The sequence below is a fragment of the Engystomops pustulosus genome, chromosome 1 (assembly GCF_040894005.1).
Source record: "Engystomops pustulosus chromosome 1, aEngPut4.maternal, whole genome shotgun sequence".
Classification (NCBI taxonomy): Eukaryota; Metazoa; Chordata; class Amphibia; order Anura; family Leptodactylidae; genus Engystomops; species Engystomops pustulosus.
This window is the reverse complement of record NC_092411.1, coordinates 112,090,079-112,114,280: the sequence shown is the minus strand read 5'-3', so window position 1 is coordinate 112,114,280 and position 24,202 is coordinate 112,090,079. Positions and strand designations below refer to the sequence as shown.

Below are 24,202 nucleotides of genomic sequence, written 5' to 3'. Positions count from 1 at the left end.
ACATATACCTTCTAGGCCAACGTTGGCAAAATAATCGTCCAGAGCTATATCGCCCTTTTGCCATGAAAGCTATGGTCATATTTAGGTTGGTTGGTATAGTTACAGACAGTAGTACAGCATGGTTGCAGGGCGCTTTCCATATACCTTTTCAACATTTGGAAAAAATCCAATTTGTCAAGAAAATGGTAAAAGAATATTTATCCTACATCTGTTTGCCATGCCTCTCACCTCGATGGTGGTCTGAATCGTGATGCTTCTTGTCATCTTTTATGGCAAGGTGTGACTGTCCACCAAGTGCATTAGAGAGGGCAAGGAGGCCTGCACTGCTCCCTAGAGGTGGAATACCAGGAGGCTGGAGTCCTGACGGATGTGGAGTTAGAGGCACTGGCGGTCCGTGACTATGTGACAAGTGTTGAGCTTGTAGCTGCTGCTGCTGTGGGGGTTCGTTGTCCAGGCGAGGTTTTCACAAGCAAAACAGAAAAAAGAAACACGTATGAGCTATATGGAATGGACAAAATTCACTCAACATTTAGCAAGTACCTGTTCAATATACTCCATCCACACTTTAGACTGCATATGTCTATAAAGTTATCCCAAGTGGAGAATATGGCTGCTTTATTCCAAAAACAGAACTATCTGTTGGACACATACAATATTGTTGCCAACTCCTATCCAAATGAACAGGGGGCAAACTGCAATAACAGATGGGAGTCCATTGACAAGAGTGGCACTGTCTCTGGATGAAAGCAGGCATAGGTTTATTTAAAGGTGGCAGTACAAGATAAATGTAACACCTGTGGATGCAACGGGTTGCCAAACACTCAGATGGGAGAGAATAAATAGAATCTCACATTACAAGATCTACCCGTGTTGTCAAGAAAAGGAAACTGTATGCTCCTCAGTAGCAGAAGCAAAAAAATAAATAAAAAAATAGTAAGAGTAATATACAGTACTAAACTGGACATTATAGTCACAAGCGCATCCAACAGAGCAAACGAGATATGTTAGCGACCCTACTATTCAACAAGCCGAGATTGGCAAATCACCCTTACAACAAGATACTACATAAAAGGTGGCAGCCAAAAATGATCAGAACTGCATCCATGTTATGCAATGGCAGCAGGATACAGATTATTGAGCTTAATCTAATGCTCGTAATACTACACCAAATATCGAGGCAGCACTCTGGAACTAGTCTGCATTGGATAGCCGATACTAAACCCAGGGATTGGAAGCTAAAGCCAACAGATTACAAACTGGAGAAAAGATAAAAGCAGACCAGGATTAATTTCACAGATGACAATGACATTTACAATCCTTTATTAATGTAGTTCTACAAAAAGGCCATCTGAAACTTGGGGAGCGTGTTGCTACACCTGCCAAACAATATCCCATACCCCAAGTATAATAATATATGCAACCAAGTTATTTATAGGCTTTCCAAGGATTAACTAGATACTCGCACAAATAAGCCCTCAAGAGGTTAACCTCATCCTCTTAAGCTTCACACACTACAATCCTAGATATAGCCGGCAACCACAGCCAAGGAGCGAAATAAACCAGCATCTTGCTAATCCTTTAGCCAATCACCTCATGCAAAGCGAGCCTGTTAGGAGACAGACAACTCAATCCGCCGGCTCAGGACAGGAAAACAGACCTTTGACAGAGCACAATCCTAAAACATGGCAGAAATTACCACAGTCTAAGATTTGCAGGCTCAGAACCTATCTGACCCATGAGGTATTCAGATTGCCGGCTCTGATCAAGAGGGGAAAAAAAAAAAAAACCCCACAAATGAACATAACTATTTAGATATACATTTTTCCACATGAGCATTCAGGTTTGGGAAAAAGACAAATTAAAAGTTGTTTGGTCCTTCTCTTTGCAGAAATATTTAGCCCACCACAAATTAATGGCTGCTGGGAAGCAGAGCCAAACTTGATAGGAGAATTCTGTCTGGCTTATTTGCATGAGAAAACACATGATCTTTCACACCCCTAATAGGTGTCTAAACCGTTAAATTACTATTTCTTTTTTTCTGGTGTGAAAGACTCTGCTCCTCAGGAGCAATCCCACCCCCACCACTATTGTTCTGTCTACTAAGTCTGCCTGCTAAACAATACTGACAGCTGCTATCAAACCGGCCACTGCATACTTCCAATGCAGCTGCTGCTGCTAGCAACAGACACCGGCTCCTCACATCCCCTCCCCTCCAGGGATACAGGTTGACACACTGCATTTTCAATGAAAGGGGGCAAAGGTCCAGCGAATTGTCAACCCAATTTTATGCTCCTGTGATTCTGCTGGAAGCACAAAGGCCCTCTGAAAGCGAGGAAAGCATATGCCAGAGAATGAGACTTATTACTGGCCTCGATCTAGTTATTGATCATCTAAAAAGGACATCACTTAACATATGCAAATGGGCCAAGTCATAAGGAAGAGCTTAAAATACAGCAGAAGATCAATACACTAATATGAATGATCATGCAAAATAAAGAAAGGCGATCACCCTGCCCAGAGATTGGATTACGTCTATTGACTTAAATGTGCTCAATAGCGGTTCAGATGTAAAATAAGCTCACCATTCGGGGGGTTAGGGATGGAAATGAAGAGCTGCATTTAGGAAAGGGAGGGGGAAGGGCGGCAGAATGGAGGAGGTTAGGGGAGGGAATGTTTATGCAAGGCTAAGCTGTCAAGTGTAATAAAGCGGCTTGAATAAAACGTAAGCTGAAAATCCACTGAAGCTCCCCATTTCAGGGAGGAAAAAGCTATTAAAAGGAAATGAAGGTCACCCTCCCAGTTTATTTCACCTAATTGACTGCCAATGGCTTACCACAGGCAAACCAACTGCAGATCTGCAATTGAGAAACTGATGAAAGGAGAGTTTTCAAGCTGAGACTCATTCTTTTATCAGCACTAATCCTCCCGCGTTTTTATGTTTTTTCTCCCCCCCCTCGGTCTCCAGTTGGGATGTAATTTTAAGCACAGATGGATTAACTGGTCCCATTGTCTGCAGACGTCACTGGACTATGGCACTGTTAATCCATACAGCAGCATGTCGAATTATCATTACAAAGTGTCTGAGGGAACCATAAAGACCAGCAGGGCATCTTCTCACAAGCAATTAACATAAATTGATAAATGGTTAATCTGAATCAGCTCAAGCCGCTCGCATGAATAAAATCAGAAAGGACAGCTCCTTCATTCAGCTCCTTCTTTCTGCCAGCGTTGGGAGGCCAGAAAGCCGGCAGAAATACTCTAGACTGTGTGGCGGGAATAATTGAATTCACACAGAGGGAGGAATGCATGCCTCACCGAATTCATTAATGCCTAACAAATAACGTGTGATTGACAGTCACACAGAAGGCAGCATTAAGCAATAAACAGATTAAAAAGCGGGGATTGACTGGGAGTGGGGGGGGGGCTGCAAGACACCATCATGTCAAGCAATTAAATATATATGCACAGACAAGCTGCTCGACCCAGCTCCACATTTTAGAAATGGACATTGATGAAATAGCCCCTTGGGGTTGGAGGAACAGCAGTGAAGAACAATTTGCACCACATCATTGAAAGGAGAGTTTTACCACCCTGCACTTTGGCACTCCATTATGTATAGGTGACAAAGGCCTTTATCATGTCCAGTGGATCTCCCTCGCCTTAGGGTGCATGAATAATGGTCAACTGCTCAGGTCACGTTATGCAATTTTTTATCCATGCAGATTTTCATGCGCACATTACACTGTGTAGTACAGTAATTTTATGGGATACAGAAGAATGTATTCTAGACAAGTCATTCTGCGCTACAAAAATTTAATTATGTCACTTTCTGCCACAGCTTTGCAAATTTTCTGTGTGCATTATATTATATAGAAGTCAATGGGTTTGTGCTAGGTCAATTTCACATTAGCCAGTGATCAAGTACGTAGAAGTGCTGTGCCATGGACTGATCACTATGCCGAGGACTGCACTCTTGTGCATAATGATATACGATGCATGGAGTTCTCGTTTCCCCAGAGCTAACACTGTCCTGTTGGCTCTTCTGCATATCAGGGATGCATGGCACAAACTAATGTGAAAACGGCCTAAAACTGCAAGAAATCTGTAAACAAATTGATGAAGTTATAATGCATATTAATATTTGGTTTGTCCATGAGATTTTGCCCACGGGTAAATTAATATGCATCCATATGCTACAGAAATGTATGATACTGCTCCATCTATCCTTTACAGCAAGTCACAGGCAGGCCATTTCTTCCATATGCGATGTCATAAGGCAAAGACTCCATTAGAAGAAAACAAGTGCGCGTGATTTTCAGCTACCACCACAGGCTTGTCTGACAAATACACCCAAGTGGAACCCTGTAATTTTTCATAATTTTTGATATGAAAAAGATTGGGCCTATTCAAGGCAGAAATTAAACACACTTACTTATGGTACCACATGAAAGACAAGCATCAAATAAATAAGCAAATTGTCTGTTGCACATTTTGTTAATAGTTTTTCAAAGCTTAATTAGTTAATCACACACAAATACACATAATGTGACATTTCTTAAATCAGAGGGGCCTCGTATACGATATGTGGAATGTTTGAATCTCCCCATAATGCCATCTACAAATTTCACTAATGACCTGAATACTCAGTTATTTGATAATCAGGACACCATGGCAAGTCAGAGTAATAAAAATCGATCAAAGACAACTGACAGCCAAAAGGGGTCATCAAACCTTTAAGGTGAAGCTAGTGGGCAGCTTTGGAGCTAGGTGACAATTTAAGAAAACATTCCTATAACTGTACAGCATTCAGGTTTTATACATAAAATTGTATAAAAACTGAAAACAAAACATTGAAGAAATTTTTTTCCTCAATGTGACAAAGCAGAAATCAATACCCAATGGGGTACCACAGTAAGGCTACATTCACACAGCCATATAGGGGAAGTATATATGGCTGACATATATACACCCCCCCCCTCCCCATGGTAAGCAATGGGCTCATGGCACCATACGGGAGCGGTATTGTGCAACACACATACGTAACCATACCGTTCCATAGCCGGGAGAAAGATAGGACAATACGACACAGTGTGCCATATCACTATGGAGAGGGGCGCTGCTAACCCCCTCCTCCTCTCCCAGGCGCTGACGTGTGCCCGCCATGCTACGTTACGGCAGGCACACATTGTGTGAATGTAGCCTCATTGTAATGGATAATGAGTGGAAGGGTTAGTTATGCATCAGCAAAAAGACAAACATTATAAAACTTATATATGAAACAACGTAAAAAAACTGGTTATACACACTGTAGGAGGTAGACCTGGAAGGCCACGTACCCCGATGATGGCATTCAGCTCTGCCATGGTCACTTGTTTGGCACGCTCTACAGCTTGAGCCACCTGTTGTTGATGCTGCAGGGTAAAAAAAAAAAAAAAAAAAAAAAAAAAAAAAGTTTAATTGTCTACAATAGAATTGCGGAGTCATTGCCGGTGAATTGACATGGTTTTGTTGAAGGAATAGTAACCTAAAGAGCCTTTCACACATTAAAACACACACCTGTGAGCAATCCATGGATCACACATGCACTGGCCAAATTTTGCAAACCCACTACAGTGCCCAGGACAGAGCTTTATGCATCATCTTGTCAACCATTATGACTTTATGCATTATAGATTACTACGTTGCTCAGAGTTGCGTCCTCGGCCCTATGTTGGTCCATGAAATCCAAACACAGCACTGATCGACAAAAGCCATCTCAAAGAGAACCTCAGTTAAAAAAAAAAAAAAAAAAAAAAAAAAAAAAAAAAGGACTAGTGTATTTACTTGTGTAAATCAGGATGTGCTGAAGACAATGAAACCATATGTCAGTGTGATCTTAACAATGGTCATAATTGTTTCTCCAAGTATATCGAGTATAATGAATACAGATTTTCTAGCTGTACAGTCACTGTGCTTGTTAAGATTACCCAGTACAAAAGTATCCATAGTTTTATCTGTTATTTGCCAATTGCAGCGTTTTTCTTTTACGCCCACGATTATGGAGGCTTCCATCTTGTATATACTCCAATAACCGCATTTCCAGTCGGCTCACGGCAATGGAATGCAGCAAGCAGACACATTGACTGTGGGAGAGTTTTCCAAGCACACTGTGCAGCGATTGGGAATGGATAAGATGCAACATCTTCTGATATTAAAGGGGTTATCCGGGTTTAAAAAATTTCTTAAGGCTGGGCTGGGCTATTTAAACACAATAAACATGTACTTACCTCCTCCGGTGCTGCCGATGTCCCGCGCCGCGGCCGGTCTTCTCTGTGCGCCGGTTTCATTATAAATGCGCACATAGAGCTTCCGTGCGACACCATCTCCCAGCGCTTACAACGCTGAGGGATAGGGACGGATGGGAGGAGCCGGCCACATCGCGGACCAGAAGCTCCCTGTGCGCGGGACATCGAAGGGACCGCGGCGCCGGACATCAGCGGCGCCGGACGAGGCAAGTACATGTTTATTATGTTTAACCAGCCCTCCCCTAGGTAATTTTTAAAAGCCGGATAACCCCTTTAATGAGATGACTGCTGTATAGAAAACTCCCATAGAATTAGTGAACCAAAGTCCATTCAGCTTAGTTCACACTTGCGTCAGTGCTCTCTGTTTTAGGTGCCAATAACAAACTGAAGAAGGGCTTCCATTCATCATAGACATTAAACATTCTTATTCCCGTCTAAGTTTAAAATTAAATCTTAAAAATTTGCTTAAAGCTCAGGTCACATATCCATTAGGTCTTTAGCTATTTGATCACTCCTAGTTTTTGTTGATAACTTGTGCAAACACAGGCAAGTCTTTCCGTTATACCTTTCCTCTGTATAGGGTAGTTGCTGGGAAAGATTTGCATTTGTTACGCATGTTCTCCACTCCAGCCATCATGGATGCTGCAATATGGTCAAATGATTTTCGACCAGATCAGAGGCACCACAGACTTCAAAGGCTCAGTAAGGCCCGATGACCGTAAGCACACAGTGTGTCACCACACCATTGCAGCCAAACATAGGACTTGTCCTAATTTTTGGCAGACTTGCCTATGGAGAGGGGTGTAGAGCTTCCTTCTCCCCCTTTTCTCAGTCATATGTATGCCAACGTAAGAAAAAAGTAAAAATCGAATGGAGATGTGAAACTTTAACCATGTGTAGGGAGCAAAGCTAACATGGCACACATTCTGAATGTACAGTGAGTATTACACAGTCCATCTAAATAGTTACTATATAACAAATGAAGCAGCCATATTTCTTATTTCCACCCCCTTCCCTGCAATCTGTTATGTAAAGAAGCAGGGGGCTCCACACACCATAACTGGAACAGATGTTCTTCACACTTATGCAACGCAATAAAATTAACATTGTAAAGCTAACTCATTTGCAAACAGAGAAGTAGCATAATTGCACTTTAGCAGCCAGCATTTTACTTACTTCCTGAGAGAGAAATGGGATGACTTGTGCACAAATCGTGTTCAGTCTCTTGGCAATTTCTGTCTGTTGAGGAGATAATGCAAGATTATAAACTTGAAGGTGGTTTAAAAAAAAAAAACACCCACACACCACCCTTTCACTTCCCTCCAGTGGCCCATGTGAATGCAGTAGTCAAGTGACCTCTGGACAGTTTGTGATATTAGCGACTTGACCAAAATACAAGGGTTTGTCCCATGAAACAAGTTTCCCTTGCTGATTGGTGGGGGTCTCTGTGATAAGACCCCCACAGATTATGAGATCGGTGCTTTTAGGAGTTTAAGATTGTGTTCATCAAAATTAGCACAAGGATCTGGAAGGTAGATCAGTCATGGACAGTTACAGATCCCATGAACCACAATTGGATAGGGATGACAGCTGACAAGGCAAGAAACATTTCAGAACCAGGAGTTTTACTTTACATTTCACAAGAGCAATGCCGAACATTAATAGAAGCACAATGGTAAGTTACTCAATATCCTGCTCCCCACCCTCACACGCAGTTACAAAAAAACATGAAGTGGCCAACCACTAAGGATTGCTACCATTGTACATACAAGGCACTATGCTCAATGTTTAGTATGGAACAAATACCAGCACACATATCAAGTTGAGCACATTGCACTTTACCATACAACCACTGTATGGCATCTCACATGAATGTTGGAAGTTTATAACTGCAATGAAAGACTTGTATGAGAACAGGTCATTTACCTTTATAAAGGATCTTTGGAGACAAACGAACAAGCTCAACAACTGAGACTCGAGAATTTTAAGTGTGGAGTAAAACTTTAGGTAGTAAAGGAATCATGAGGTACCATTGCATCACACTAGAGAAACTAGAACCTATACTATATTCTATACATTTACAGACCCTTTAATGTATGTAGGGGTTAGAGCACAAACTTAAAGGGAACCTACCACCACAAATCTACCTATAAAGGTAGATTGGGTGGTAGGTGGATCATTGGGACGTGAGGATAGCCCTTTTAAGGGCTAATCCTCACGTCCCTGCACTTTTTTGAGAACTTTAATTTGATATTTATTCAAATTTACTTATGTGGCTACCGGGGCGTGGAGTAGCCGCTTATGAGATTACACGAGGCGGCTACTCCACGCCCCGGTAGCCACTTTACCCCTCCTACTCACCCATCTTCGGCGCGCAGCTCCGCGTAGCTGCGCGCCCTCGTCCGGGGAGCCTGCCGTCTGCGCATGCGCAGAAGAGCAGGCCCGCGCCTGTTTCGGAGTTGTGACCGCGCAGGCGCGGGCCTGCTCTTCTGCGCATGCGCAGACGGCAGGCTCGCCGGACGAGGGCGCGCAGCTACGCGCCGAAGATGGGTGAGTAGGAGGGGTAAAGTGGCTACCGGGGCGTGGAGTAGCCGCCTCGTGTAATCTCATAAGCGGCTACTCCACGCCCCGGTAGCCACATAAGTAAATTTGAATAAATATCAAATTAAAGTTCTCAAAAAAGTGCAGGGACGTGAGGATTAGCCCTTAAAAGGGCTATCCTCACGTCCCAATGATCCACCTACCACCCAATCTACCTTTATAGGTAGATTTGTGGTGGTAGGTGCCCTTTAAAGAAAAAGCCAATCTACGCAGGAGACCTAATGCATTGAGGCTCCTCAACTGCAAGGCTTCAGGGATATCAGCAATTCTGTAACTGTCGTATTTCCAGTGGGTTTGCGGCCAGAACACAAATTTGTAACGTGTATATTCAGCCCTGCACTGCAAATCAAGATAAGCAGGAATAAACCAAATCCTTCATGCTTGAAGCAGCGCTGGCAGACAGAATAGTAATAATTGTCCAAGTTCTTTGGCACCATAAACCGCAGCCTACAATGTCAGGAAAAGGCTCTTGTATCTGTATGGCAGCTCTCAGAACATCTCAAGAGCCCTTAATTGTTTATGTTCCTAATGCCGACTCTCTCTCAAGTGTGTTCAATTTTAATAGCCAGCTCAAGTGTGTAGCCTATCAAAGAACAGCAACGCAACTTCACTCATTGGTTCCAGTTATCCGAAATATCACCGGGGTGTATTTGCAAAATGACAAAGCTTGTGGCAGTGCGCTTTATTCAAGAGCTGTCCTCCTAGGTTAAGGATCATTGAAATTAGTAGAAAGAAACTTTAGCATTCTGTAAAGTGAAACTGTTAGCTTGAGGAAAGGCTACTTGGTGCCTACTCTAGACAAATAACGTATAACACTGACTGGTCACTTTAATTGTTTAACAGGTCAAAGGTCATTGAGGACATTAACTTATTAGACCCAAAATACTGTACTGCATATAATCAATCAATAAGAAGTTAAAGTAAAATAAATCTTTTTCAGCAATTGGATGCAATAATGATGAACCATCCTCAAACTAAATTGACAGATTGCCAGATTGGGGGGCAGGCACTGTATGTGATAGCACAGGTAACTTGCATTACATTACTCCAATATGGCATGTTGGCTATGGTAAATTACAATACTTTTATAACAGTTTTTAGATACCTTGTGCTTGTATTTATAAGATTTTGTATAGTTAAAGGAGTGTTCTCATTTCGGAAATTATTCTTTGCATGATGAAAAAAATTATACATTTTTTAATGTACTTTCTGTATAAATTCAGAACCTCACAGAAGGTCATCAAGCAGAGATCTCAATAGGAAGCTAAATCTGACCATGGTCACACAGGTGCACGGCTCATTATATCACACAGCTCTGATTATTGTGTGATAACGAGCCGTGCACCTGTGTGACCATGGTCAGATTTCTGTCTACTGGAAGTAAACAATGACACTTCCTATAAAATGACAGCAAGAAGATATCTAGAAAACCTTGAGGAATTGATAGAGTATATTTGAGAATTGTATAACTTTTCATTATTCATACAATAACATTAATTTGCTGAAAAGGGAATCTCATTTTAATAGTGACATTTACCAAGACTATATAAACACATGAAGGCCTTAAGTGCTGTATAGGTTCCATATATTAATTTTATTACATAAATACAGATACAGGTGTACATAAATACAGATACAAAGTCTATTGTGTATTTTGGCAACCGCTTCATTTTTTGTCTTTTGGGTTTATAAACTGACAGATTTTCTAGACGACTAAAGTGGTCAGGGAGACAAGTTTACGACATGGATCTCCCACATGATAGGAATAAGTGTCAAGTGTGATTTTGGTTAGGGGAAAAAAAATAAATAAATTGAAAGTGGACAACACATTAGAGTGAATGTAACATGGAGCCACGGTAGAATCTAGTGACAAGTCATCTAGATGGATTGGAGAGAAATGACCACTACCTACATTAAGTATGGGCACCGTAGGCCTTCAGATACTGACATGGGGTTAAAAGGTCTGGCTCAATAGCTCAAAAGTCCTTCCAGACATAAAAATGGACTTCCTGCCATTTATACTATGCAACATTGTAAACCACAAAGGAATAAAGGTCAATGTTGCACTTTTTGTCATTACTGAATCATTTGAGATAATCTGTGTGGCGGATGAGAGAAAAATCGAAGGCAGTGAGAACGCTGCAAATGGCTTATTGACCTCAGAGCAATTTTCATCTCCATCTGTCTAACAGCAGACATATGGGAAGGGAGGGGTGGGGTGGGGGATATGCTCTCTGCATGGAGTATTCTTCCTTTTTAAATCCACGCCACTCTTAAATGCCTGGCACTCATTATGTAAACCAGGAATCCATTAATTGATTGGTTAAGAAGAAACCACACAAACAGTGGTGTGGCCCCTCCCAAAACCAGGTCATTAATATTCACTCAAATATGATACAGTTGTTTCATAAAGTTGAAAAAAAAATAAACATGCAAGTGTAAATTAGTATGGAGGGAGGCAGCAAGAAGTAAAATCATATGGATCTGGAAGCCACGGTCCCTACAGTATATCAATGTCAAACAGCATGTCAAGCTAAGAATCAATCCAGGTATAAGCCACGGCCAAATTTCTCTGATCCCAAATGAGCTTTAAAATTATTTTATTGCTCAAAATTTAATTTGTTCCAACTCGTGTCTCCATGACAACGTTGGCTACCCCTGCAAATCATTTGGGTAATTGGATATCTTATCTCTCTATTGCTCTCAAATCGAATGATTCTGCTAGAATTGTAGCAGCCAATCAAATTTACAGGTCTCCAGAGTAAAAGGCTTAGGAAAGTAGCCACATTCATCTCCTCTTTACTGCCATATTAACCAGGCTATGACAAACTGCAGAGGTTGCTTCTCAAAGAGCTTTTGGGATTAAGAACCATCCTCCTACATACTTTGCTTCTTTCATTCATTTACAAAACCAATAGTGCAGATCCCAGATAGAAAGTCTGCAACTACTCAGATGTCAAGCATTTGTAGCACCTACAACATTCTGGTGCAGTTTTATCAGTGTTGGACTGAATTATCACACAAGACATGACTAGTATCAAAAGTAAGAACTAGGCAGGGCAATGACAGACCTCATCCCACATTTTTTATAACTTAGGTTAGTTGTACACACACGGAACACATATCTTCATTGATTAGAATACCAAGTTCCAGACAGAGTTTTAGTCCTTGTGCTTTCTAAACGTAAATTTGTTGTCCTAGTATTATCCTCATTGTGTCAGATTTTTATACCTGAGATACTTCATAGAAATAAGAAGTCTTTATACCACCATAAAATTTCATAGCACTTAAATCAAGTACATGAAAGTACTGAGAGAAGAAACACCACCAATCTCAGATAAAAATGGAGGAGGGAGCGCACATGCTGTTGGTCCAGGTCACAGATCCCACAGTAACCATTGAAGACAGCAGCACTGCTCAAGAGTGTGCTTTTTACAGACTGCGGTGACAGTCAAAACATTGCGTAATGGGTGAAGAGACACCAGATTGTTCATCAAGTCTTTTGAGCTGTGCTCAAGCCATCTTTAACACCTCACATAAAGACTTACAACACTTTACATGCAAGAAAGTAAATGTTTCATTTTGTGTTGATTTTGGTGATAACTGCACAACCCCAACTTCAAAATCTCACACATAGGACCCTTTAAAGGAAACCCATCATGTGATTTGACGCATTATGAAGCAAAAATACCTTGAGACTGCTGTAGCTACATTGATGCTCGATCGTATCTTTGTTAATCCCTGTGCCCAGTGGTTTTGCTGATAAAACAATTATATAATTATGATAATGAAGCTGTTCTGTGGCTGGGCTCAGCACTTCTCCTAGCACATTAGTTATTCACTGCAGAAGAGGATGATGTAATCACTGGGTTGTGCCTGACAGCACAATCAATAGCTGCACCATCCCCCAGCTGCTGTGTATGAGTGATCCAGCTCAGATCACGTCTTGACAAACTCATGACTAAGCTCCATGTGCAATGCGTTCATTTAGGAAGTCAGTCTGACCCAGCTTTCCCAAGGTCCCAAATTTTATAAGTTTTTTCAGCAAAACCACTCAACTCAGGGATTAACCAAGATATGACCCTACATCAGTGTAGCTACAGCATTCTCAAGGTATGTTTGGTTCATAAGGCATCAAATCAAATGGTAGGTTTCCTTTAACATCAAAGGTTGCAGTGCCTTAATTCTAGCTTGGCTAGAGAGGGAATAGAGAGAACAGAGTTTTGTAAACCCTGTCTCAGTATTGCTGGGCCAATTATTTTTTCAAGTTTCACCTTAACCACCTCTTCTGTCTTGGTTTACAATAATCCACCTGATGGGTGGTCACATGTCATTCTACTGGCATAATTGTGAGGCAATGATGTCAAAAGACAACACCACAACATATGCAAACCAGCCAATGACCTCTGCTATGATTTGTCTTCAAAGGAGCCATAGTGAATATGGCAGCAATATTTATGAATAGAAAAACTTTGTAGAATGTGTTCTCTAAATGCCAAGGGCTCAGTCCAGTCCCCCCCCCCCCTACCCATCTTCTCCACTTCTTCCAGAGTAAATAATGTCCGGCTCTCTAGCAGCAGTAACTGTTGCTGACATCAAGCCAATTGGCAGCAGAAGACCCTTGTCAAGACCTTAAGAGTTTTGCTCTTGTACATCTTTAGCATGTCAGAACTTTTAACCATAGTATGAAACATGATAACCCTTGAGTGGCTGACAAGTCTGGTACACATCACTCTGTTTTCACAATACAGAACAAACTTGATGAGGACCAAGGGGAGGAGAAAAGAAAAAAAAAAGCCAAATTGCCATTACTCAAAATACTTTCACTAACCAAACATATGAAAATGTCAGCAGGCAAGCAAGCAGGTGTCATGCTGTCACAGAGTGAACCTTTGCCTCCTAGACATCAGTCATGACATAAAAATACTACAGGCTACAATTAGCAACAGATGACATAGCATGACTAAAGTGAAAATCCAGAGCAAGCAAATACCAGAGTACTACCATTAGCAAGTGGCTGGCAATCACTCAGAGACCTCAGTGGTAGTGAGTCAAAAGAACCCACACACACACTAGGAAAATAATCTCAACCGCTAACCAATGGTCAACTAAACCCACAAAATGCCACCAAAACGTAAAAGGACTTTTGATCCCGTGGTAGTAAGTGCCCAGATGTAAAATTTGCCAAAAACAAACTCATCTTTGTGCCCAAGTGAACACCAAAGACAGTAGGTTCCTCATGATAGGTTTCCCTTAAGCCTATCAGAAGTAAATCGGATTGGGGTACAGACAGGCAGGAGGAATCTACAATCTGTAATTTAATAATCCTGGAACCCAACTTGTTAAAAACTTTATTTTAGTAATATGTAAATTAACTGCAAAGGCTACTGGGGCATGGAGTAGCCTTAGCTCCCCGTTCCCAGCCAGGCTAGTACTCACCAGTAGTACTCGGCAGTTAATTTACATATTTCGAAAATGTTATTTAACAGTTTAAGTCCCAGGAGTATTAAATTACGGATTAGGGCAGAGGCAGGCATTAGGAATCGACAATCAGATCTACTTCTGATAGAATCTTCATGGTAGGTTTCTTTAACCTATATACACAGTTGTTAAGACTAGATTGACAAAAATGGATACAAGTTAGGCCCAGTTTACACCTGGGTTGGGCATTCTTCTACATTCCCCATTTACAGTGGGTATTCATACAAAAAAGAAACAACTATTAAATATACTAAGGATAACATCAGTCATGGTTTTTATGGTCATTTCCAGGGACAACCAAAATGCAAACTGACTATGGTCAGAAGATTCCTCTGGCATGAATATCTTCTCTTGTAATGCAGGAGGAGAGCATAAAACAGCACTAAAGGCACTTCCTGTCCAGCAGGAAGAAAGCAGAAGCTTTGCAGACAAGATGAGCTCTGGATCTGAGCTGACCGTTTTATTGATTAGGCAAAATAGCAGAACTTAGAAAAAGATGACAGATGAGATGGATACAAGACACACTATGTGTCAAATGCTAGGATGTTCAGAAACTAAAAGAAAGTGTCGATATACCCCGTAGGCAAACCACACAAAGCATCTCATAGTACAGAGGAATCATGAAGTGTCTGCTTAGAGAGTCCCCTTCCAAACTCTGGAATTATACACTCACAATCATTGAGTTATAGGAGATGAAAACAATAAACCAAACTAAAATTGCAAAGTACAGGATTAAAAATTATCTTTATTGTGCAAATATCATTAGGTATTAAAATTTGATAACTATGTCATGGGTATAAAGGAACCTAAAAATGGAAGGTCTTCTGCTACTAACCATCTTATAGATTAAAATGGTCATTAATAAAAAATTAGCTGCGGCGGAATAATCAAGGGACATACAGAGGTGCTGCCACTATGGTTTTAAGGGAAATAAGATTTTTATTTGAGGCAGTAGTTTTGAGCAATAAGTTAAGCATACTAGGAAGAATCTTACAGCTCTGCAGTGCAAAACTCTTAAAAGCAGGTGGCTAAGAGGTCAAAATTAAAGGGACATGCAAACTGCCCATTACAGGGCAGCACTTAAACATTATCCCCATTCACATAGTGAAACAAAGCCCTGACCTATCACTTCAGCCAGAGAGAATACTGTTTCCATGGACAATTTTACGGTTCCTCAATAGGCTCTGTGATCAATCTCCTGGGGGGTTTCTTGCCCATGGGGGGAGGGGGATCTCATCTTACACTACACCAAAGCCTCTTTTCAGGATAAGCCATTATACATAGTGAACATTACAAAGATACTATATAAATACTACAGGCACAAACACTATTCATAAGGAGAGAAAAGCTTTCTGCCATGTGCATAGACACTGTAAAGCCAACCATTCAATAAAACCAGCTGGTAGGGGAAAAAGCCTGCACATATTTACCAAGTACATATCCCATTCACGCATCATAGTACTAAGAGATGACAGTAGTCAGACGGCTTTCACAAAATGTACGTGAAGCATCTACACAGCAGCAGCAATGGTGTAAGAATGTTAACACCGTCTCTTGTGGATTTTCACTGCCCCTCTCCCCATCTACCAGTAACAAAGATGTTGTCAGAAATGACATTTTTTTTGCGTCCCTAGATGATTCCTTGCTACCATTTGGTTATAAGCCATAAAGCAGGAATAATTTCAGCCTGTCAGGAGTCTAGCTAATGCCCAGTTATCCCCTAGAGAGAATTCCTGTCAAACGTAATGAGTGCTCCAAAGGCCCCATCTACAACATAATGAGCACTTAGGCCATGCTGGTGATCAGTCAGCAAAAAGCATCAATTTGAGCCTGCCTGCACCCTGGAGTCTACACGTCACCAGTTTTAATAAGAATTATGATTACTAGCTTCCCAATGTCTTACAGTTATTAATGGCGGCAACCGAAGAAAACATCCTTAGATGTGGATAAAGAGCTAAAAGCTGACACTAGTGATGTGCACAGAGTCACATAACCCTGCATAAAATGGCTACTATGGAATTGTTTGTTACACCGTTCAATAAAATTATAACACCATGAAATGTATTATAGTTTTCATATCTGTCTAAATAGAGGCACATGTGTTATATGAGGAACCACGCAACCCCTCCCCCCCCCCCCCCCCCGCCCTGAAACCCACGTGAATTGTAGCTATAAACAAAGCCCCCTTTCTTGGAACCATTTACGACAGACATGGGAATGCTGATGTCTACCCTACAGCCACATATAGCCTACTAACACACCCCCCACAGAAACCCAGCTCCTTACAATTGCTTGCTAAAGGTCTTTGAATATACTCAAGACCTGAAGCCTGAACTAATCAATTTCTCGGCTGCGTCCTGGTCGGTCAGCCATGCTCTTTAATTTAATGAAACAAGAATTTTAGACGGAGTAGCACATATACATCAAGCACGAAGTGTATTGTTGCACTTTGAAATGTGTCCAACTGTGCAACTTCATCTAATGATAATCTTTTTTAAGAGCCAATCGATTTCTTAAAGACTTATTGTACCATCATTTCGATGAAAAAGGGAGCGTCAGCATATCTGCTGAATACTTACACCCTGCCATTAATGCTTTCTTTGGCAGACAATACAAGCTCAATTGAGGGTCCTCTGGGTTGAGCAATCATTTAGCTGCTCTCCTCTTATGAGGCCCTTAGTGCCTTGTTCCAGTTCAATACTCTTTATTCACCATTATCGTGGTCATAAGTGAGAATTTTATGGGAACACACAAACCAAAGGCCCATACCTCAAACTTCAATTCAATTGACCCATTTGTACTTCTGGAGTAGTGTGACTATCCAAGTTAACAGCAAGGAAACATTAGCCATGTAGCCTTCATGTGGGAAACATGAATAGGCTAGGGTTTGCCAACTTTAGGAGGTCAGCACATTCACTATATTCCCTTCATGTTAGGGTCCACGCACACTAACATATGGGGGGCGTGTATAAAGCTGTATGCCCTGATAAACCCCACAGATCCTCTGCAATCCAATGATTGTGATCTCTTGTAACTGGTGCCTTTTGACATACAGAAATTGATCTGCTGGCTCATCACAAGACCCAGTGATGACCATCCCCAACCACTAACCAGGTGAGAGGTCACTGCCTGCATGTAGAATGACCAGGAGCACAGGAGAAGAAGTGTAGGGTCACAACTGCAGCAGGCTACTCAGGTGAGCCATGGACAACCCCCATTAAGCTTGCTCTATAGACACGCAGAAAAATATTTGGTTACAACCATGCCAAACTAAGTAAACAACCTACCTGTTTGTGCATTTCAATGTTCAGGCCATAGGACATTTCATAATACTGTGCGAAAAAAGGGAAAGAATGAATGTGACAACAATTGACTCTTCATGTCACTATGTAGTCTAACTCATAAAACAGAAGCCAACATACCATCACATAATGCCTCTGCATCTCCGTCTTTTCACTTGCCAGTTTTTCACATTCCAACTTAAGGCTGTAGAAAGATTAAGAAAACACAAGTTTTAAACAAGATCACAATGCTGTCCTATACAATGTGCGTGTGTATACGTATACACACACACACGTCCCCCATTACTCTTACCCACTGAACATCTTGAAAGCTGAAATAGTAATTTACAGAAAAAGATACTCTTAAAAGGAGGTCTAATATCTAATACCACAGCATATACTTTATAAAAAGCACTTTGTAAGTAGACAATCTAACTGATTACTTGTGCTGTGTGTTCAGGGGGCTATTGAAGTAGCTCTCAATTCAACCCCGCTACCCGGTGCAAGCAATACTCCATGATGATATTCACTCAGGACTGAATGCAACATACATTCAGACAGAAATAGGCCCAGGTAACACTATTGTGGTCAAAGCACAAACTGACATCTTACAATTTGATCCTTGTAAGGCATTGTAGAAAACTAATCCGCACATACAAGAGAAACTGCATGTTGTGGAAATGGGTCTACATACAGAGCTCAAGTATACCAGATGTCATGTAGCCTACTACGCACTGAACATTCTAGTGTGGCACATTGCAAGGTACCAATGTAACAAGAGGCGCTTGGTTGTGCTTTCTAAGCGGTTATGATCACCACAGGTGAAATGTACATTGTGGCAGATCACAGTCCGGCACCCATTACCACAGCATACTCCATACTGTACAGACTTAACCACATCAAAAAAAATCTCTTCCATTGAGGAACGAGGGGTTACATGTCCAAGCATTCCCGAAAACCGCAATCACATGATAGGGACAAGTGCCACTTGCTATTTCCCCCCCAAAAAACCCTGTTGAACTGTCCAGGATTCCACGTGCATGTGTTCATCTCAATCAGCTACAGCGGCGCGTGCATCAGCCAGGTCCCTACACAGTAACTAATTTACTATTTAAACAAAGCCTTATTACTGCTAAGCAGCCTCCTGTAGGTAAACAGCACAGACTCATCTGCTGTTTTCAAGTCAAGATTTTGTTACAAAATGAAGAGCAAATATTGACAGTTCTCAGGCAGGTAGAAAACACATAACACTGGGTGAAAAGAGACAAGTTTATTTGAACAGGGCAAACCATTCGGAAAACAATAGCGTGGGGCGAACAACAAACTTCTGCTACAAGACACCACCTACTGGAGATGCAGAAAAATGCGGCATCCTGGGAAACAGGTCCTGAATGAAATGGGAAAACCGGATATCAGCAAACGCAAAACTGACTGAAGGTGTAGCCCGACGCTTGCTTTATATAGATATTTATATAAAGACGCCCTAGACTAAGGCTTATAAGTTTCTTATTCTTATCTCAAGAGGGCACTGAACCCTGACTAGTGTTACATCCTCAGCTGGGCCATAGACTAGGATCCTTAGGAACATGTACAACCAGTGTAACATTCCAAAAAGGTGATTCAGGATACAAGATCTCAGATACATGGCATCTACCCAGCGATAAGTTATCATGGGCCAAACCATGTTTCAACTCCATATTACATAACAAGGAAGTCACCATTGTATTGCAGGCCGATGTGTCTTATATTGTGAAATACATAGGTCCAGTACCGCTGTTCACTTACAGGACCTTTGCACTAGAATGCACCTTTTACATTCGAGGACCTTGCTTTGGGCAAAGTTTAAAATCCCTACTTTGAAGTTGTAGAAGAAAAAAAAAAAAATCCCAAAATATTTCTACACACCATTGTACCAAACCTTCTGTCTAGAGTAGGAGAGACAAGGCTGACAGCAGCGATGGAACAAGACATTGGGTCCTAGATCACATACTGGAAAAGTTGGTGCTATTCAGGTTTTTAACCCTAAACACACTTCCTGCTCGCCATTGATGAGATCACATGATCCTCACAGAAGCGTGAATAAAGGAAAGTGGTATATTACAAGGGCTTACATTAAGACGACATTCACCTCACATTAAAAAGAATTTGACAATTCAAGTCCTTGATATTCAAAACGTGATTGAGCCGTCCTGCTGACACTGCAGTAGAGATGGTATGATCCTCTACAGATGCTCACCTGTGATACTGCGCTTGGAGGAACTGAAATTCCTCCTTAATCCGGTCCAAGGATTCCGGGATGGTAAATTTAAACGGCTGGCCTGCGGCCTGGTGCGGCGTCTGAGGAACCAAAAGACAGGAATCAAATTAAATATTAAAACAAGAACTTCAATCCAGCTTCCACTTGAATGATACTAGAGGCAAAGTAGACATAATACCCCGCAGTCTTATTCCCACAACGTCTCATAGAAGCCACCAAGAAATGTTTCCATATGACTTGCCAAGCAAAGCAGGAATGCCGATTAACTCATCCGACACTGGAATGAAGGCATTCCCAGCAAACACAGCCAATATTGTTCTCAGGAAGAGGTGTGAGACATTGTTCCCACCCACAGCATGGACCTCACCTGCAATGTAGAAGTAGCCGAGCCCCTACAATGACAGGCCACTCATAGCCATGAGGCGTGACTAGGACATACAAATATATGGGTCATGGTGTAGTCACACACTCAGCATAGCCAGCGGTGAAGTCATCCATATCTTACAAGGGTTCCTGGTGATAGGTCTGAGCACTGGGGATGATCAGTGTCGTCATGTTATGGGTTTGATCTACGCTCTAGCCATATGGGAGACTCCGGACCTCTATCCCCAGGAGATAATCCAAATACATACAATAGACTGAAGATCAGAACACAAAGAGGGGAGGGGAGGAGGGGGATACTGCTGACCTATACCTACACCACTGCAGAATATCCATCACATCTATTGTTCTCTGGAAGCAGCCAGGTCAGGGCTCAGGTAGTGTCAGGTGCAAGTTACATCAATCTGTCAGGAGCACTGCTCAGAGGTCAGTGCCCCACAGCCGCTGGGGGGCAGTACAGAGACGAGGGGTGAGAGCTCCCCACGTGGGGGTAAGAAGCAGGAAGTGCTGGGCGAGTCATGGGGGTGGTGTGCGGCACAGATGGCAGCCATGTGGGCACCACACAAACTACTCACCGGGTGTCTGCTCTGGGGAAACATGGCTCTCCCAGCCGCCGCTTTGCCCCTTTGTAGCTCAATTCTCGATGACTTTTCCTAACTCCAGTGATAGCGGTGATGCCGGGCAGCTACATGCACCGTGCCCCGCCAGCCAGCATCCTCCCGCCTCCTCCTTTCTTCTGGGCGTCCTTTGTCTGCGGAGCACAACGAGCGGACCTCGGAGATTGCCACCAAACTTTCCCGGTTAAGTTTCCAATGAGGTCCGGAGCGGATAGATCCACAGGGCTGGAGGCAGCGGGTGTGAGCGGGGCTGCCCTAGCGGCCCCCGGGGCTCCTGGCCTCAGGGAGGGGGCAGTGCACACGGCGGGGGGTCGGGAGGGAGACGATGCAGTCCCAGCAGCAATCCGTAAACATCCAGATGGATCCTGCGCGGCCGGCGCCGACAAACAACACAAAGACTCACAACAAGAGCCCGGAGTTCCGTCCGACGGCTAATTAGCAGCTCCGCCCGCTCACCCCCCACCTTCCCGGGGAGCACAACAAAGTGCCGGCTACAGCCGCGCCAACTTCTCCCGGCACATCAACGTCCGCGCTGTCTGCAGGCTACACGGGATCCAGGCCTCGGCGGAGACTCGTACCAGCACACCGTATACGGGACACAGACGACTCGGGCCGCCCTCTCCTCTCCACAACTGGTTACATTAACACGCGGTTTCACACTCCTCCAGCTAACCAGATCCCAGCCCCGCCCAAACCATGCTAGGGTCGGCGCGTCGCAGCCAATCGCCACACCGCTGCACCAACGTGGGGTCATGACGTCTGCCACACACAGCCACCAATCAGCGAGTCCCCCTTGTCGTTCCTGGGGAAGCCTTCCACCCGGGCTGTAGGGAGCAGCGAGCAACCAATAGTAAGGGGATGTGGGAGGAGCTAAGTGGCAGGCAAAGAGGGAAGGGCGGTGAGATGGAGAAGTAGCTGCCTGCCTGTCAATCAAAGTAACGTGGGGCCAAGAGCGTCAAGCAGCGTGTGTGTGTTTATAATACCAGAATATATACCGGTGTATTTATGGGGCGAGCGCACTGCTGCCTCACCCACACATGAGAGTGGGGCGTACAGTCAGCAGTCCACCTCACACCCCACACCGCTTCAGTAGTCGTGAACCTGAATCTACGCATATACTGTGTGTGTGTGTATATATATATATATATATATATATATATATATATATATATATATATATTATACATGTGTGTGTATACATAGTGACAATATATTCCACAGAGTTGTACAAGATCTTCTCAGGCAGCGTTCACATGTGGCATTTGCATTGTGTTTCAGAATGCAACTCACAGATTGTGTTTAATAAACGCAATGCAAACGCAATCTTACTTCAGTAGGAGGAGTCTATGTTATACGTTTGGCGACGCAACACAAACGTCATATGTGAATGCAGCCTTAGGCTTCCTGCACACAAATGGTGTTATTGTCTGTGGTAAGTCAATGGGCAACTGAGAACAAAGTGGAAGTGATGCTAGTGACTTCATTCTGGTTGTCCATACCATACTGGGAGTGGTGGTGCCTTCCAGACCCCCTGCTATGTGCATATAATACATTTACAATAATGTGGAGTTTCATTGGAGAGTAGAAATCTAAAATAATATGAAGTAATTGATTAACGTGAAGCAGCTCACTAGATATGTAGCCGCTCTACCTTACACTTTATGGCAACCTTACTTAACATTTTATTTTCCACAAGATTATACCTTCCCCTTATTCTTCAGACTCTGTTCACACCTGTATTGGAGGCTTCATCACAGATTTTGACAAACGTTACATGAGAAAAGTACTTTATGCTAGAATTTTTCATCTATAAATGTAACCCTTAACATAGCAGTAACCCACCAGAACCTCATTATTGTCAATGTGGTCTATCTAATAAGGGACCATCAGTATTAGGATTTCCTTTTATTTTTGTTCCCTTAACAGAAAACTTACATCTGAATCAAATAGTAAATTTATAGTAACATCATATTGTCCTTAGTAAAGAATTTCTCTCTTTTTGTACGCCTTGTAGGACTGCAAAAAGGGGCAACTGTCTGGCCAATGGTCATATCCCTTAGCTACCGACGCAGTGTGCTGGACTGCTCATTTCTCCCTGAACATAATGTTCAGTTCATGGTTTACCTACATTTTCATGTCTTCAGCTTCAAAAACTAAACCCCATGTTGTGACCTAAGCCTGGTTTTTTGAAGCTACATGCAATCTGGCTTTAACATATTGTGATATGTCTGTAGACTACATATTACAGAGGCTAAACCATTACCATATTTTGGTTTTCCAAAATAGCAAAAAACATAATTTATGCTAAAATCAGATTAAACCAACCTAAGCAAGGGAAGAACATGTCCCTGGGTCAATTCAAAGCCATTACCCTAGAGCCTTACTAACTACATACCCAATCTATCAACCATCTGCAAGAATAGAAGGATAAATGACTCCATCTTCCTTTAGCTGCTTTCACGTAATTGCATGCGATCCGTCTGGAAGCTTGGCCAAGTGTTGATAAGAAACATACATCTTTCTACTAAAGCACGATGTTACAAATAGCATATGGGCCATACAATGGCTAGAAGATGTGTCACTGGAGCGGGCTTATTACTGACACCAGTAACCTTTGCTTATATGTTAGCTCATGTAGGACTGCAGCAAGGCTGTTACCATCAATTACAGGGCTAAGTGTCTTCAATATGGATGCCAAGTTCTTTGCCTGCTTGAAACGAGGGCATTAATTGCTTGGGAAATCCAACTTGAGCAAAAACATTACACTAAAAACGTAAAGACTAATTAAAGCATATTTAGCTTATAATTTTAATAATCCTCCAGAACTAGGGATAATATAGTGATTAATGCTCCTGCGGGCTTAGGGGCCTTCTGTTAGTCTTCAGTCCTTCAGCGCCTACAGTATGGCCATTAATAAACGCATACATGAACCTGAAATCACTGGATGGCATTATAAATACAGCCCAGGGCCCCTGTGCTGCCCCCATTAGCAGTATGCAAAGCGAGTAGCCTGTATTTACTGATAGTCTTGCTCCTGTCATCCTATCGTCACAATAACGTGTGACATTACCAAGGTTCTGGGCTGTACTAAGAGATCATGCAAACAAAGGAGTACAAAGAGCCTTTGCATTCCCAGGCCAGGCAGCTTATCAAATGGGTTAAAGATTTGCATTGTGTTTATTTTAGGGGAATTTTCAGTCATGGGTTCCATCTTATTACTAAATAACACATTTCCTCATTTCTCATTTATTATCCCCCTGGGGAGATCAGCAGCGCATATATCTACAAAGTAAAACATTT

General features: G+C 42.4%; 1 protein-coding gene across 4 annotated transcripts in view; it reads right to left on the bottom strand.

The window, feature by feature from the left end:
• Positions 1–21,682, bottom strand: part of LOC140131386 (transducin-like enhancer protein 1) — a 37,497-nt gene extending 15,815 nt beyond the window's left edge. Inside the window, exons 1-7 of one of the 4 annotated variants that reach the window (XM_072150891.1) lie at positions 20,861–21,682; positions 19,884–19,984; positions 17,789–17,852; positions 17,654–17,698; positions 7,461–7,523; positions 5,337–5,411; positions 229–433 (exon numbers count right to left, since the gene is read on the bottom strand). In XM_072150891.1, coding sequence (XP_072006992.1) covers positions 229–433; positions 5,337–5,411; positions 7,461–7,523; positions 17,654–17,698; positions 17,789–17,852; positions 19,884–19,984; positions 20,861–20,884 — 577 coding nt within the window. In that variant the 5' untranslated portion in view covers positions 20,885–21,682. Of the gene's footprint in view, positions 1–228; positions 434–5,306; positions 5,412–7,460; positions 7,524–17,653; positions 17,699–17,788; positions 17,853–19,883; positions 19,985–20,860 lie in introns of all 4 variants that reach the window. The other 3 variants (XM_072150892.1, XM_072150890.1, XM_072150889.1) reach the window with 3 other exon arrangements.
• Between the last annotated feature and the right edge of the window lie 2,520 nt (positions 21,683–24,202).